Below are 18,369 nucleotides of genomic sequence, written 5' to 3'. Positions count from 1 at the left end.
TTGCGTCACTGAAACACAGTGTCATTCTATGGTGTATTTTATTGTGCAACTGCCAAGACCCACGCAGGCATATTTTGTACCGCCAAATGGACCTAACAATGTGTCTGTTAGGGTAACTGTATCTAAACTCTTACCTAATCCCAACTGCTACCCATGTGGACAAATATATAATATTCAAACCGTGCGCAAAGCTGTGTGTATCATTACTTATTTAATATTTAATATCCCCCACTGTGCGCGGTAAAGATTGCATACATCTTACGCAATGAATGGAAAGTTAACGCCCACAGTATTAGGGATATACTATTTTCTCTTGTTGTTATCTTTTTTTTTTAAATCTTCGTCAATGTTTAATTTAATGCATGACTTCTGCATCCGAATTTTGACAGTTTCATAAATGTATCCACCCGCGCATTGCAAATATTTTAAGTTTTCTCAAGCGATACGTAACTTTTTTTCAAGTTATTGTATTTGTAAAAGCAAATTCAAACTGCATAAATTTTCGGTATCTAGATTTGAATATAGACTGATAGATTTAATTGTCAGCATAAACGTAGTAATTGTTCATATTTTCAAATGTAAAATTCGGATCTATAGTGCTCCTTTGAGATATGGTCTGTAGCTTGTATCCGCTGCGAAGGAAACGATAATAGTTTCATGGTTAAAATGGGGAGAAAAATAACAATAGCGACATGTACACTCAATCAGTGGTCAATGGACTTCGAGGGAAATTTATCAAGAATATTACAAAGTAAGTACGGTCACTTTATAGACTGTCATCCGTTAGATACATAGTTTTTGACGATACGTACTTAATAAGTTTCGTACTAAATCATAATCACTTAAGAATTCCAGACTTTTCGACCCCCAAGACTTTTCCTCCCCTAGACTTTTGACCCCAAGACTTTTCACCCCAATTTTACAAACCCTAGACTTTTCACCCTCAACATTTAATATACTGAAGATGTCGTGAAATATTTTGTTATTTGAGATTTTTTTATTTCTTATTGGTTTTTAGGACATTTATGAAGATAGCAGTTACTTTACTGACCATAATTCTATAAACTATGTTTCCCTGATTTAATCGACACCTTTTGATTGACAGAAACAGACTTCAGTGTTATTTTTTTTAAACTCTTCACAGGTGTTGTGATAGACAAGTGTTAAAATATAAATGTATTAATTTGCTAACCTGTAGTATGTTATTCTTTAATTAATCACGGTCACACGTAGGCCTAAACCCGGAATCAACCTGTAATACACTTTCCATAACCTGAATACACCTGTATTTCTTTAATTAATAGTATTTTTGAAATCTGAAGGGTTTTTGACAAAATTCAATCACATATATATAATTCTTGAAGTCTAGTGCAGAGGAGAAGGTTGGCTCAGCAGAGTTTAGGAAAGGTCTAAGTCTAAGTGAAAGACTGACATTACTGCGAAGAGGAGAAAACCACAGGAAAGATAGACGAGACCGGGCTAGGAAAAGAACCAAGTTCATCTCAAAAACCATGTGGCTTCATGCTAGGTGACCGCAGATCAGGGAGACTGTCCAGTCCTAGAGAAGGGGCAGGGGAACACCTTAGCAATGTGCACGGTGATGCAAGTAGAGATGTACCCTTAGAGCCACAACCCAAACTCATCAGTCAAGGTGAACCACAGAAACCCATGAACGATGGTGAGCCGACGTTCCAGGTGATGGATGTCATAACAGCAGCGAGGGCAGGGTCAGCTACAGGTTCCAATGGCATTCCATATAAGGTCTACAAAAACGGGCTATGGTGGAAAAGAGAACAGTGGAAGAGTTAGCTGGTTCAGGGCTGAGGCTGAACTTCTCAGTCAGCGCACCTCTGGAGAGTGTTGTGGAAAGCGCCGAAACATTCAATGAAGGAGACCTCCACCTGATGACTGAATCAGTACGCAGTGTTTATTACTGTATAAAGACAATCTTGTATACCAATTACCGGGATATACATAATTTATTACCTCGAATGTCCTGTTTTGACACTTAACATGAAAAGTGCTTTACAATTTGTCTCTCATTATTTATGCTCAATGTGCTTAGATTTTTAGAAAGAAAAAAAAAAAACACTTATTTTTTTTGAAAATTTGAGTGTCTTTCTTTATATTTCACACTGGTTGCTAATTTCTGTCATATCTGTTTCATATTTAGTTTAACCCATTGTAAAATAGTGCTTCCTTTGTCTTAAAAACAATTTAACAACTTTTTCAGACTGAAAATTTAAAATCACGGTAAATAAGTATATCCCAGAAAATGCTACAATTCTCCACCTCTGTTCTTTGAACGACAAAAGTGGAAATTTTCTTAGTGTTTTAAAGAATGTTTTAGTTAAAATATAAATTAGATAAACTGAGTAAAATTTATCCTTTCATACAATCACTTTGTTATAAATAAGAAGAGTCACTGTAATTGGTATATCCAGTATATCAAAGATAAGGAAAATAAAAATACGTTCGTGCAAAACGTTTTTATACGAAATTGAAATTCGGAGAGCGCACGGGAAATTTGCACATTCATGACCAAAACTTCTCTCATATAAACAACTTTTTATCATTGACCTTGTTCAATTAGATTGAACATAAATGAATAAAATCAAGAGAAGTTTTTTACAGAAATAATTTTTAGCAAAAGAGTGCTTTAACACTATTTATGCACGATGGGCGGTTAAATGTCGGGTGTAGTAACTTGACGAGGGCGCAGCCCGAGTGAAATTATTTGTACGACGTATAACCTCTCGAGTGTATATATACATGCAGTGTTAAACATGGTTTTGCAATAAATTATTTCAATTCCAATATGCCATTAATCTAAAACAATAGATAAAATATAGTAGCGCTCTTTCTTGGACGCAGCAAAAACTTGTGTTTTAACAGAGAAAATATTTATTTATTTATGATCAACATCTTGTCAATTCGGGTTTATTCTGAAAGATTTTTAATCTACCTGTTACATGCTTTTCAGTTAAATAATAAACTTTATTATGTATTGATATTGGCTGCAAGACCGATTAAAAGCATAATTTCTTTGAAATGTTCCGAATATTGATGTTTTCATCCTAAAATCATTTTTATTACGTTTCATTTAAATATTAGATAATTGTAATTAATATTAGGTAATTGTTATTGATTGTAAAAGTTGATACATTTTTAGCTCACCTGTCACATAGTGACAAGGTGAGCTTTTGTGATCACGCAGCGTCCGTCGTCCGTCCGTCCGTAAACTTTTGCTTGTGACCACTCTAGAGGTCACATTTTTCGTGGGATCTTTATGAACATTAGTCAAAATGTTCATCTTGATGATATCAAGGTCAAGTTTGAAACTGGGTCACGTGCCTTCCAAAACTAGGTCAGTAGATCTAAAAATAGAAAAACCTTGTGACCTCTCTAGAGGCCATATATTTCATAAAATCTTCATGAAAATTGGTCAGAATGTTCACCTTGATGATATCTAGGTCAAGTTTGAAAGTGGGTCACGTGCGGTCAAAAACTAGGTCAGTAGGTTTAAAAATAGAAAAACCTTATGACCTTTCTAGAGGCCATGAATTTCACAAGATCTTCATGAAAATTGGTCAGAACGTTCACCTTGATGATATCTAGGTCAAGTTCGAAACTGGGTCACATGCCATCAAAAACTAAGTCAGTAGATCAAATAATAGAAAAACCTTGTGACCTCTCTGAAGGCCATATTTTTTACGGGATCTGTATGAAAATTGGTCTGAATGTTCAACTTGATGATATCTAGGACAAGATCGAAACTGGGTCACGTGTGGTCAAAAACTAGGTCAGTAGGTCTAATAATAGAAAAACCTTGTGACCTCTATAGAGGCCATATATTTCATGATACCTTTATGGTCAGATTGTTCACCTTGATGATATCTAGGTCAAGTTCGAAAATGGGTCACGTGCCGTCAAAAACTAGGTCAGTAGGTCAAAGAATAGAAAAACCTTGTGACCTCTCTAGAGGCCATATTTTTCATGGGATCTGTATGCAAGTTGGTCTGAATGTTCATCTTGATGATATCTAGGTCAAGTTTGAAAGTAGGTCACGTGCCATCAAAAACTAGGTCAGTAGGTTAAATAATAGAAAAACCTTGTGACCTCTCTAGAGGCCATATTTTTCATGGGATATGTATGAAAATTGGTCTGAATGTTTATCTTGATGATATATAGGTCAAGTTTGCCACGTAATTATAAACTGAATTACGTGCCATAAAAAACTAGGTCAGTAGGTCAAATAATAAAAAAACCTTTTGACCGCTCTAGAGGCCATACTTTTCATGGGATCTGTATGAAAGTTGGTCTGAATGTTCATCTTGATGATATCTAGGTCAAGTTTGAAACTGGGTCAACTGCGATCAAAAACTAGGTCAGTAGGTCTAAAATTATTAAAATCTTTTGACCTCTCTAGAGGCCATATTTTTAAATGGATCTTCATGAAAATTGATCTGAATGTTCACCTTGATGATATCTAGGTCGTTTTCGAAACCGGGTCACGTGCGGTCAAAAACTAGGCCAGTAGGTATAAGAATAGAAAAACCTTGTGACCTCTCTAAAGGCCATACTTTTCATGAGATCTTCATGAAAATTAGTGAGAATTTTCACCTTGATATCTAGGTAAAGTTCAAAACAGGGTCACGTACCTTCGAAAACTAGGTCAATAGGTCAAATAATAGAAAAACCTTGTGACCTCTCTAGAGACCATATTTTTCAATGGATCTTCATGAAAATTGGTCAAAATTTTTATCTTGATAATATCTAGGTCAAGTTCAAAACTGGGTCACATGAGCTCAAAAACTAGGTCACTATGTCAAATAATAGAAAAAACGACGTCATGCTCAAAACTGGGTCATGTGGGAAGAGGTGACTCTGTTAGAATCTATACACGTCTGTAAGTAACCGAAATACTTTTGAAACAGGGTGTACAACCCCTCAAAATTAATTAAATGTTAAAGTTATGAAATATTAAAACATGTTTAAGTGTGTTACCTAGGAGAGTTTAATTCCATTACAATTACAGATATATTTCTTGAAATTGAAGATTCTTTATTAGTTAAAACAATTTTTATAGCTCTTTGGTTAAAACGTATAGTACGGATTAATGCATATGAAATTGACATGTCTAAAACTAAAGGGATTGAAATTGCACGTGCCCGTGTTCAATTTGCACATTAACCTTGACTGAAAAAAGACACATTTTAATAAGAATATACCGACTTGCATATGATACGCATATTACTCGAAAGGCTGAATGTCGTGACATATTTGTTACCAAATTGATATAAGTTGATAAATTTTTCTCAAAAGATATTAACACATAACCAACTTTCAAAAGAAACGTATATTTCAATGAATGTTTGAAATATAATTTAAAAAATAGAACAGAAAAGATTTATTTAGTTTTAATAATGGTATATGCGATTACGCTCGAGAAAATGACTTAGCTGTATAATTACGCAACATATTATTCTTACTGACTGAAATATAACCATGCATAGTTAGCGAATTGAAATGTTGTACGTTGTTTCAAAATATATTAACACTATACTGACTTTCAAAAGATACGCATTTTAGGCAAGATATATGATTTGCAAGTCAGTTTTATGAGTAGGCCTATATTTTATTGAAATACAACCACGCATAGTTGGTTTTGATATTTAGATAAAAAAAAATTATTTTATTATCTGAAAAAGCTAAAACATGTAGAAGATACGTCATATAACAAAACAGATATATTAATGTACCTGCGTAATTTTCAGGTATACAATTTTATTTAAGAAATAATTTATATTGAAAGAGTGTTTTATCACTATTTATGCACGATGGGAGGTTATAAGTCGGGCGTTTTACCGCCCGAGTGTATGAATAGTGTTAAAACTCGGTTTTGCTATACAATGTAAATCATTTCGATTCTAATATGCCCTTAATCTGAAACAGTAGATAAAATACAGAAGCGCTCTTTCTTTGTCGCAACAAAAACTTGACGTCACCGCACGTTAACGTGACGTCATTCTAGCATAACTTATCGGAGTGTTTTAACAGAGGCAGCCATATTAGAATAAAATAAATATGCATTTCCTCCAAAATTATCACTAATATCATATTTACTGATGGATTTGTGTTTTTCGATTACCGTTTAATAACACAGTTTTAACATTTTTGTTATCGGAATAATCCTTTACATAGAAATTTCGTAAAACATTTGCTTGCGACTAGAGTAGGGGAGACCGGGGCAAAGTGAAACACATTTGTGCGTATTTTAAAATATCTTCAATATTCCTGGCCGTATCATAATTTTAATTTTTTTGTAATACAGTTTAATGTGTGCTCCTTCATTTTCATCTAATAAATTGTATCAGGCACGTCAATAAACTGTTGACATTGACGTCCACAAAACGTTGGTCGCGTGTTTCACTTTGCCCCGTGCCCGGGGCAAAGTGTAACAAAGGGCGGGGCAAAGTGAACCACTGAATCTTTTTGGATAATATTACAAAAATAGACAATGGACAACATTATTACTTGTATTATAAATTCATTTTAGTGGCTTTTATATGTACATTTATGCAAAAATAGTTGAAATAAAGAAATAAAATTGTAGTTTCCCTTGTATGGACTGTTACAGCAATATACAGTAAGCGATTGGTCCTGTATTAAACGCATGATGTAATTATAGTCCTGGGGCCGTATTCATAAAGCATCTTAAGTATAAGTTTTGACTTAAGTTTAAGATTTTACTTAAGTTTGTGGTGATTTCAACTTAAGTCTAAGTAAAAACTTAAGATCTAGTCATAAAACAGCTAAAACTTAAAATACGTAAGAAATGACTTAGTGTTGTTTTCAGTTAAAAGCACTTTAAGTTTAAACATATTGTGCATGTTGTATCTGTCTGAAATTAATGTTGTTTGTTTTAATGTTTTCGTCCACAATAAAAAACAAGAATTACTTATTAAGTTGTTTTATGAATAACAAATATACTTAAGTAAAATAAATTTCTAACCTAAGTAATACTTAAGTAAATAATCAGTTTGTTATACTTATACTTAAGATGCTTTATGAATACGGCCCCTGGTATGAATATCAAACAATAAAGTTTTTACAACACAACTCTAAATGTCAATTTAATCTTTGAATTCAGAGGAACACATCATCATCAGAATCACAATTGTGACAGATAAATAGTTGATTTTTAGCTGTTCCTGCACACTCTTCGTGTGTCCATCCTTTACACATGTAGCATTGAACCCAGCCTTCACGGGGTCTGCTATTACTGTATGGCTCGACACAAATCAAGCAATACCATTCTTCTTCGTCTGAAGTGGTTGCATCTCTTTGTTTCGTCGACTGCCCCTTTCTATTTGATTTGGACTTTTTGGGTTTTACATGCTTTACAGGTTTGCTTTTTGCGATCGGCTTTTTGACAGATTTCATTTGCTATTTTTGCTTTTTTTTCAAACTGTTGCTCAATAAGTTTCATTTCAGGAGTGTCAGTTAATACTGCAACTTTCTCCTTGGCTTGCCTTTATTGGACTTCCGAGGGCCTGCTTTGGGGTGTGGTCGTACATTTTCAGGGGAAAAAAGTGGCCTAGCTAAAAATTCTTGTGTTGCTGGTGCTTGGCTACTTTGTTCTATGTTTTGGCGTACATACTCTGTATGTACCTTCCGTGTAGCACTGTAGTGGGCAGTCTCCCCATCGCCTCGCAGAACAAGGTGTACATCTCCCCTAAATAGGACACCAGGCCTTCCAGGTGCGATGGCATGTATCTGTACGCTATTGTCATCTGTTCCATCCGAACCATGCCGATATACAATAGCCGAGACACCAGCATAATTACACAAGGCATTCAGCACAATGTCTGCCGTGTCTGTGTTGTATACCTTATCTTTGATGTATGTGTCCATGTCACGTAAAATTGTCTGATGCTCGGTCGCAAAGTCATCATAATAGTCTATATTTTCACTGACTTCATCCAACAGCCTTTCACATATCTCGCTGTGAGAAAGGTTCGAAATACCTTCATACAATAATGTTGCCCGAAACGCATGCAAAAGACAATGCCCGTCGCCAAGAACTGAAACTATTTCTCTGCCAAGATTGGTCATTACTTCTTGAATTGTATACTGCACGCCAGTAGATGGGTTAGGCTGACTAGAAACCTCCTCTAGACATTCTAGATTTGGATCGGGTCGGTCAGTAACGCTACACGGAGCAAATACATGGTCAGCAAACACGTTTCCATTGTAAGGATATATTCCTGCTACACGGAATCCACTTGTAATATTGTTGGGGGTAGAAGCTAACGGCCAGGAATCTCGTAACTGACTTGGTATGTCATAGATTGTCATAGTGCGGCCTGGGTTTTTTTCTCATCCAGGAGTCTTGGGCCGAGTTCACAAATTTCTTCAATGGCCCAAAGACTGTCCTGTCAAGCGGCTGTAACTTGTGCGAACAGTGAGCCGGGAAGGACAACATAACAACACCATTTCTTTTCGCAAGGTCCAGGGCTTCAATGCTGATGTGACTTTCATGGTTATCTAATAGAAGAAGTACTTTGTGGTCTGTGGTCGGTTTTGCGTAACTTATAAAATGAGCGAGGAACTTCACAAAGTTTGGAGCAGTCATCCAACCAGAGGGCTGGGATGCCCCAATGCAACCGGCTAGTCCATCCCTGACGAAGTGATCGTGGTAATTCACCCTCGGGAATATAAACATAGGGGTGGATGCTATTCCCAATCGCATTAACTGCGGCACACATCGTAACGTGTGCACCTCTCTCGGATGAGGTAAGTTGGCCGATTTGTTTAACTCCTTTGGGGGCAACAATGTTTCTTGGCCTTTGGACGGTGGTGACACCCGTTTCATCACCGTTCCAAATATCAGCTGGACCGATGCTATCTCTATCCACCACCTCTGCCAATTTATCAAAAAATAACTGTACGTTATTTTTATTAAAACTTGTAGCCCTGGATAAGCTTGTTGCTTCGGGTTGCCGGATGGATAAGTCCAGATGCCTCTTCATGAAATTGCTAAACCAGTCCTGACCGGCTTGCTCGTTTGTATGCCATGAATCTGGAATGGGAATTTTATGAACCGTTGCGCAATCATACGCTAGCACGCGAACTCTTTTAACAGCCTCGGTTTCTCGCCAGGTTGAACTTTGACTTTGTTCTAGAGTACCCTGCTGCCCCATGACTTCCATGTCTCCAACTTTTTGTTTTAATTAAAAAAAAAAATCGTCTGCATTTAAACATAACACATGTTTGCTTGTATTGTCTTTGACGTAACGGCCTATATTTTGGAGAGTTATACTTACTATCCAGTCTGCTTCCGGAGACATGCTACAAGTAATAATTCCTTTTCCTGGGACATACAATTTAACATACTGTACGCTTTTGAAAACATTACACTTGAGATACTGTCCGCTTCCGAGGACATACTACTGATTTTTACACCCGCATCATGTAACCTATCACTTATCACTGTCCGCTTCCAGGGACATACTACAGTCCACTTCCGGCGACGCTTTGTTAGCTAAGAAGACCACTGCCGGGGACAACATACATTCTGTTGTTCTTCTCTTAAAAATTTTCGTACTCTGTTCTGCTAACTTCCGGGAGCTTCTGGGTCTCTAATTTTACTTTTCCCCGACTAACTGAATTACTTACATCTACGTCATTAACTACATACCTGCCATAACCAAATGCACTGGCATCGACAAATATTCTGTATAGACACACATGATGGTCAATTGTCTCCCTTTTCTATTTAATGTACTTACATTGTTTCTCCAGAACTGTAATTCATTCATGGCTAAATCTGTAACATCAACAGGGACATTCCAACTGGCTCTTGCATTGATACAATTGAATAATTCTCTTGTCATTAAACGAACTTTGTTAACTATTACACTTTGAAAAGATAGTATCTGTCCGACAACTCTGGCCAACACTTTCACTTAGAAACATTTGCTCTATCTCGACATACTTGATATATCACGAAATCTAATGAAATTCTTATCTTTGTATTCTTTCATATGATATAAAGATCATGTTCTATGTCATATCTAGAACATGCCCAAGCCAAACTTACCCGAGTGTCGATAACCAATTACATTTTTCGTCTGCAAGTAAAAAACCAAAAGCAACCAATGTTTGCATGGTACACTCACTTAAGCACAACGTTTTTCATAATCTGAATGACCACCGATCCCATCACCGAGAAACCACTGGCACCAGAACCGCAAATGTAGCTTTGGGTGGCCTATTTTATAAAAAATATGCCTTCTTTTCAGTTTATTAAAAAATATCAAAGGAATGGTGCCTTTTTATTTATTACGCCCCTACCCTCTGTTCTTATGTTTTAATATAAGAACAGAGGGTAGGGGCGTAATAAATAAAAAGGCACCATTCCTTTGATATTTTTTAATAAACTGAAAAGAAGGCATATTTTTTATAAAATAGGCCACCCAAAGCTACATTTGCGGTTCTGGTGCCAGTGCGAGAAACATAATGATTTTATGTCCTTTTTAGCTCTTATGATTTTAGCTCTTAAAAATGTAACAACTATATATATATATATACCTCAAACGTTTCGTAAATATGTGTCCAGGTGTTTTTATACCAAATGGTTAAGAATTGAAAACATAACACTATATGTCCTGATCCAGAATATGAAAACCCCAAATATGTTCTGTGCTCTGAAAAAATGACTATATGGTGATAATTATGCTCCTTTCAGATCGAAAGTAAATAGGAAAGAGTTTTTGTCAAATAATGTTTCTGCAACTTCCATGTCTTCAAACTTTATTTTGAACTAATACAAAAAAAGGATTATTGTGTGTACAATCTAATACCAACCTTGGTTTTCCATTTTCTATTTTAGGCTACGGTTAAAGGATTGACTACGTTAGGAAAACTAGAACACTCATGAAAGGCAACTTGTAGCCATTTTCTACTACATCTAATATAAATGTACTGCCTGAAGCCTCTCTCCATTTTGACAAATTTTACTTCAGTCTACCTACCGTAGACGATTGCTCTGAACTACATTGCACAGAAAATACGTCACTCTCTTCACATGCGCTTGAAGCTCTGTCAATAAATATATGCATTATCATATCCCACCCACCTAAAATACAAGAGATTTAACCTGCATATACTTTTTTTAATACTTTTTTTAGTGACGAGTTTCAAACACCAGTGTTCTCTTTCACCTCTTTATCTGTTTGTGAAAATGAGACATCTGGATCTTTAATCCGAAATAATTTTTCATTTTAAAAATTATTTCTGATAAAACTATTTGTCTTTTATTGGAACTGTTCGCAGAACATTCCGACGATCATTTCCAGTGGCCTGGCTTCCCACAGACGAAGCACAATCACGGTCTACGAGGCGCTTGTTGTGTAGCATTAGAACCTTGTACATTGCTAGTTGATGCTTTAGTTGGCTTCCGGGATGGCAATAATCTACTGCCACGTGATCTCTTAGCTTTCTCCGCCTTTAACGTTTTGTTTGCCCTCGTCTCAGCCTTGTAAATACTTTTTTCATTATCGGAATCGCTGGATAGTTGTTTGATTCATTCTCGTAAATTATCCCCCCCCCCCCCCGACCTCCTCCACCCCACCCTACCCCAGTTCTAACAAGTCAGCTAAGCGTATAAACTTTTGTCTATAGTATATCATTTCGTTTACTTCAGCGATCTTTTGTCTGGATTCATGCAATTTGTTTGATTGTATCAAATGATCCGCCTCATCTAAAGCGATGCTAACCTTGGATTGTATTTAAATTTCCCTTCATTTGACTTCTATTTAATGGTTTGTGTGCCTGTCAACATGCTTAAAATTTTATTCATTTGTTCAAAATTTCCCTTATCTTTCCTGGCATTTTCTCTATATCTGTAAGCATTGAACTTTTGTGCTCTTCTAAAGACATCTTCATCCTATCATTGCCTGAATTCTAGAATTTTCCATTCTCGACCGATCATTCAAGATGTCCATTGTTCCGACTTGTAACGATGTCACCGCACAGAGTGAATCGCTAGAACTAATTTCTTACCGCAAAAAGATCTTATTTATATCTGGTCTCGAATCACTTGAGCATTCAAAACAGGTTTTGAAAGATAATAACGCTAGGACAAAGGTACTCCGCTAACGATGTAACGCGAAGGACAAAATGTTTTTTTAGTGTAACATATTTATGAAAAATATTGCTTTTATCACGACGCAGTTTTCCCACTATTTTAGTGGTTACAGAGCAATTTTCCCCTTCTTACGGGCTCCGCCACCATTTCCTCAAAACTTGAAAAAAAACGCAGTCTTGATGGCCTTTAGGCCAAGTTTGGAACTCAGTCATGTGGGAGTCAAAACCTTGGTCACTAGATCAGATCAAAGTAAAATCTTGTTAACACTAAGAGACCACATTCTAAATTTGAAACTCATGAGAATTAGTCAGAAATGTTTGTCATGATGAAAGCTCGATCAGGTTTGAATATGGGCCATCTGGCGTCAAAAACTAGGTCGCCCAGTCAAATCAAAGAAAAACTTAGGGGCTGCCTTTTTGACTGGATCTGCGTGAAATTTGATCAGAATAATCTTCTTGATGAAATCTAGGTCATGTACAAATATTGGTCATCTGGGGTTAAAATTAGGTCACCTGGCCAAAACAAAGATAAACATAGTGTATGCAATAGGGGCTGCATTTTCCTTTGATTTGTATGAAACATGGTCAGAATGTTTGCCTTCATCAAATATCAGATGAATTTTTATCTCGGTCAAGTGGGGTAAAAAAACTAGGTCACCATGTCAAATGCAAGAAAAAGCTTGTTTATACTTTAGGGGACACGTTTTTGTATCAATCTTCATATAACTTCGTCAGAATGTTTGGTAACATGAAGTGTTGGATGATTTTGAATCTAGGTCAAGTGAAATTGAAAACTTGAACATTAGGTCAAATCAAAGGAAAGGCTTGTTTACACTTTCCACAGTTTTGCTCCAATCTCCACGAAACATTGTCAGAATGTTTGTTTTCCTGAAATCTTGAAGGAGTTCTTATCTGGGTCATGTGGGGTCAAACAAAAACTAGATCACTAGGTCAATTTAATAAAAATGCTTGTTTACACTCAAGAGGCCACACTTTTGGTCCAATCTTAATAAAAATTGGTCAGAATATTTGTTGCTATGAAATCTCGGACGCGTCTTGAATTGGGTCAGGTTGGGTCAAAACTAGGTCACTAGGCCAAAGTGAAGGAAAATCTTGTTTACACTCTAGAAGCCGCATTTTTGTTCCAATCTTTATGACAATTCTTGGTCAGAATGTTTATCTCCTTGGACACTCAGATGAGTTTGAAACTGGATGATGTAATGTCTAAAACTGGGTCACTAGGTCAAACATGTTTATACTGTTATGTTGTGTTACTCATGTGGGAGATCTAGGGTCATCTTGGCTCTCTTGTTTAAAATAATTTCATACAAATTATCTTTGTGTGACCTTCTACAAATATTGTTCAATTTTTCTGAATCATCAAAAATCATGGCTGCCAGAATCAAAAATTTCTTTAAAGACCCACCACAACCTAGTGACATACCTTTTTCCTCCCACATGAACCTCTTGCAAATCATTTGATATTACTGTATAACCCTCTTTCAGATTTGTTCAAATGGTTCCAGTTAATTGAACATACTGGTCTTTTTGGTTAATAACAGGTTTTAGGCTTTCAGACTCTTTTTCTCTAGAGCTTTGATATTTGACAGGTAATATAAGGCTTTGACTCTCTACCATAAATGTCCAAATTATTGCCCTAAGGTCAAAATGGCCACTTCCCTGTGTGTGTGACGTGTACTAACTATAGGCTTATAAATAAGAAACTTTGAAAATTTTCTTTGAATCAATAAAAGCTAGAGCCTGATAATTGGCTTGTGGTAGCAGAGTTGTACTGTCTACCGTAATTGTTCAAAGTATTGTCCTATGTTCAAAAATGTGTGTAACATGTATGTAATTTTGGTATACAAACACACTTGAAGCCTTGTACACAGGTGAGCGCTTTAGGGACAATGATCCTCTTTTTTTAATGTCTTAGCAAAACGTTAACTTTTATATTTCTTTATTTCGAACAGGAAACGTAACTTCACAATCATGAAATAGAAAGCTTGGACATAAGATCATGAAAGTTGGTTGATAGGGAGGTTGGTCATACCAGCAGATGACCTATATTGATTTTGAGGTCATTAGGTCAAAGGTCAAAGGTCAAAGGTCAAGGGCACAGTGAACCAAAACAGTTAAATGGTTTCCAGATGATGACTCAAGAACGCTTGGGTCTAGGATCATGAAAGTTGATAGAGAGGTTGATCATGACCGGCAGATGACCCCTATTGATTTTGAGGTCAGTAGTTCAAAGGTCAATGTAACAGTGACCCAGAACAGTTAAACGGTTTTCGGATGATAATTCTAGAACGCTTGGGCCCAGGATCATGAAAGTTGATAGAGAGGTTTGTCATAACAAACAGATGATCCCTATTGATTTTGAGATCAGTAGGTCAAACGTCCAGGTCACAGTCACCAGGAGCAGTTAAACAGTTTCTGGATAATAACTCAAGAACGCTTCGGCCTAGGATCATGAAAGTTGACAGAGAGATTAATCATGATATTTTGCAGAGTTATGGGACTTTGCTTTTTGTTAACATACTATTTACATACAGTATGCATATGCAATCTTGTGCGCGCCTAATCTTCCGAACCCTTACACACAAGTTTATGAAACTTCACACAAGTTATCAATGCTAACCCTAGTTGAGCATGGTGCATGTTACATTCTTTTAGGAAAATATTCTGCAGAGTTATGGGACTTTGTTTTTTGTTACTATACTGTATACATAAAGTCTATATGCATACAGTCCACATACTTATGCAATCTTGTGTGCGTTAAATTGCAATATACTGTGTCAGTCTGTGCGTGTGTATCTCTAGTTTTGTTTGTTTTCAGGTTTTTGTTCAGGTCCTTATGAAAGCTTTTAATGATGAACACTATTGCATAGAATTATTTTGGGCCAGTATATCTTATGCCGAATAGATTTGACTCTGGTTTAAACTGTTGTCTTATATCATCATTTAATGATAGCTCCAGTTTTCTTAAATATCATTCAGTGTGTCAAATTTCGCTATCCAGCATCAAAATAGTAAAGTGCGCTGTCTCCTGTGACAGCTCTTGTGCTTTTGTCTTTGACCGTCAACTTTCTTGTGATTTCCAGTAAATTGCCCCTTTGTAGTTTGAGTTTGTATGTCAAGGCCAAAGTCACAAGAAATTGAGACAATTAAATTTTTCCAAGTGCAGCTGAGTAGCAGGAGAACTCTTGTGCCTACAACCATCAAATGTCTGTGGTCAGTAGGTTTTTGACCAAAAGTTACACACCAAGTTACTGCCTACATGCCATCATAGTGGGGACCGGAGTGTATTTGGGATAAGGGAAGGTGGGGCGGCCTATGTCTGTTTCAGACAGCTCTAATTGACATATACATATAAGTTGACCATGTAGTTAACCTTTACCCTGCTAAGTGTCTAAAATGGGACTGAGTGGTCAATCATTTAATTTGGACAGTACCGTTTATTATTTGAAGGGATGTTCACTGAAAATTTAATTTACTAAATGAATAGCAAACAGTGCAGACCATGGTCAGACTGCTTTGATATGTGTAGGCTGATCTTGGTCTGCACTGGTCGCAAAGTCAAAATAACTTAACTAAAGGTTAAGATTTCAGATTTTAAAGCTTTTAGAAATGTGTCTTCTGATATTTCAGTAAATTAAGTTCATAGTGAGAAAAGGGTACCTATATTATGTTTCATATTATAATTTTATATTGTTGATCATTTGTTCAAGGTGTTCAAGAAGCTAAAAGTAAAGGTGCTACCTACAGGCTTGGACCGGAACTGGAGATCTGGTACGTATCAGTTATAGTGTTCCATACTCAATTTCTAAACAAAAATATTGTCTAAACTGACTCTCAAACTTTTTAAAGTTCTTAACAGAAAATATACCAGTGCTTCTAGAACAAGCATAGGATTTTAAAAAGATACACAATACTTAACAGTTGTCTGTTTCTGTTTCTGACAGTGGAGACATAAATTTTGTAAAGAGTGGTGTTTTAAATATTCCTGCTTCTGAAAAACAAATTCATGGTAAATTAAAGATATTTCAATAATTTGTATGCTCCACGAAGGTGGGCATATTAAAATCGCACTGTCTTCCCGTCTACCGTGAGTGCGTGCTCGCGTCCGTGTAAATTCTTGTCCGGGCTGTAACTTTTCCATCCATAAAGGGATTTTTTAAATAACTTTGCATAAATATTCCCTATAACGAGACGACGTGTCATGCGCAGGACTCAGACCCCTAGCTCCGAAGTCAAGGTCCTTAACTTAGAGTTTAAAGGTTAACATGGTCTGTTTCGTGATCGGTCCATAACTCTGCCATCCATGAAGGGGTTTTTAAATAACTTGGCATAAATGTTTACCATAACAAGACGACATATCATGCGCTCCAAGGACGGTCACAGAAATCAAAGGTTAACAGGGTCTGTTACGTGTCCGGTCCATAAGTCTGTCATTCATCAAGGGATTTTAAATTACTTATCATAAATGTTCCCCATAATGAGAAGATATGGCATGAGCAAAATCCAGACAACTAGCTCTAAGGTCAAGGTCACACTTAGAGGTTAAAGGTTAACATTGTCTGTTTCTTGTCCAGTCCATAAATCTGCAATTGATGAAGGTAATTTAAATTACTTGGCATAAATGTTCCCTATAATGAGATGACATGTCATGCACAAGACTCAGATCCCTAGTTTCAGGTCATGGTCACAATTAGAGGTCAAAAGTGTTTCTCTTCTGGTCCATTACACTGCCATTTATCAAGGGCTTTAAAAATAATTTGACACAAATGTTAACCATATTTTGAGACGGTGTGTCACGCTTATGACCCGGGTCTCTTAGGTCAAGCTCAAGGTCACGAAATGATGTGTGATTTTTGCACAGACAACTTTAGCATTATTGGGCACGCTTCGGGGGGGGGGGGGTTGTCATTTGTCACAAACAGTGACAGCTCTTGTTTTTTTTTCATATATTATTACTTTCTACAGATGTATGAAATTCTTATCAAATGTATCAAACTTTGCTAAATGTATAAATTATTTGCAGGTATGGTGTTACATCCATAATTAAATGTCATGCAGTAAATATGTTTAAAAAAGAACTTCCAGTATTTTATTGTTTTTAGTGACAGTTCACAATTATATTGTGTTGTCTCTTCTTTCGATTCGAAACAACTCTTTAGATGTAGAATTCTATCATGTGACAAAGCACCATCCATCTATATTATTGATGATGGGTGGTTCTACACAGGGTCACACATTTACCAGAAATAATGCCTGGAGGTGCACCTACAATCTCGATCTTTTACCATTATAAGCTGGAAATTTGCTATATGACATAAACTTTGTTAGTATGACTTGCTTAATTTCTATAATGAACTTGTCCATCTTCCAAATTTGACAGTACCATTAACTGTTAAACGGGATGCTTACCAAAAAGATACTGGCCGGATAGCGAACAATGCAGGTCGTTATCTACACTGGTCTCAAAGACAGAATCAATCGGGTCCAGCAAGTTAAGGGACTAAGGGTTAGAAAACGCAATAAAAAATATTGACGATCTTTGGACCTCAAGCTATAGTTTTGACATTTGACCGGCAAGCTGTTCAACAAGTGTTTTATTACATGACATTTGAAATTAATTTTCTGTCTATTTTTAATATTGACTATAAGCCCAGTAAACATTATTATGTTGTCATGAATAGACTGGTTAACTACGGACCAGTGATTTATACAAGAAGTCAAATAAATCTGTTATATTTGTCATTTTTTTCAGTGGGTATGGTTGTGCTGACCATTTCCATGAAAGTGACACATTCTTACATTCTTGGCAGGTTCTTGCAGAGCTTTTGGTTGCCCCAGATTGTCAGAATATCATCTGTGATGTAGGCATGTATGTGATAACTATTAAAGAACATAGCATATTTAAAATATTAATTTATTTATCATTCAATAGCCTGTTTTATTTATCAGTTAATAGATAGAAATTCATAAAGAACTACTGGAAATTGTTGATACTGTATAGTTTTCTATAACAAAAATCTCTTTCAGTATATCTAAAAGTTTATATTTACTTGGTTGAATTCAGTTGACGAAACTGTGACACTAGAAAGATTAACAAAACTATAAAATCCTTATCTAATCATGACAATATTAATTTGCAGAAATTCTGAAGTGTTTGGGATTCATAAGTGTAATTGCAGTCTAATCAAAATACAA

The 18,369-nt window shown here is 36.1% G+C and overlaps 1 protein-coding gene across 1 annotated transcript in view; it reads left to right on the top strand.

Moving 5' to 3' along the window:
- The first annotated feature begins 481 nt into the window (after nt 1-481).
- The window catches only part of LOC123552901 (glutamine-dependent NAD(+) synthetase-like), a 66,353-nt gene continuing 48,465 nt past the window's right edge, over nt 482-18,369 (top strand). The window contains exons 1-3 of the mRNA XM_053541386.1: nt 482-751; nt 15,885-15,945; nt 17,927-18,043. Coding sequence (XP_053397361.1) covers nt 658-751; nt 15,885-15,945; nt 17,927-18,043 — 272 coding nt within the window. The 5' untranslated portion in view covers nt 482-657. The remainder of the gene's footprint in view (nt 752-15,884; nt 15,946-17,926; nt 18,044-18,369) is intronic.

Source organism: Mercenaria mercenaria, chromosome 4 (genome assembly GCF_021730395.1).
Source record: "Mercenaria mercenaria strain notata chromosome 4, MADL_Memer_1, whole genome shotgun sequence".
NCBI lineage: Eukaryota > Metazoa > Mollusca > Bivalvia > Venerida > Veneridae > Mercenaria > Mercenaria mercenaria.
This window is presented reverse-complemented; position numbering and strand designations above follow the sequence as displayed.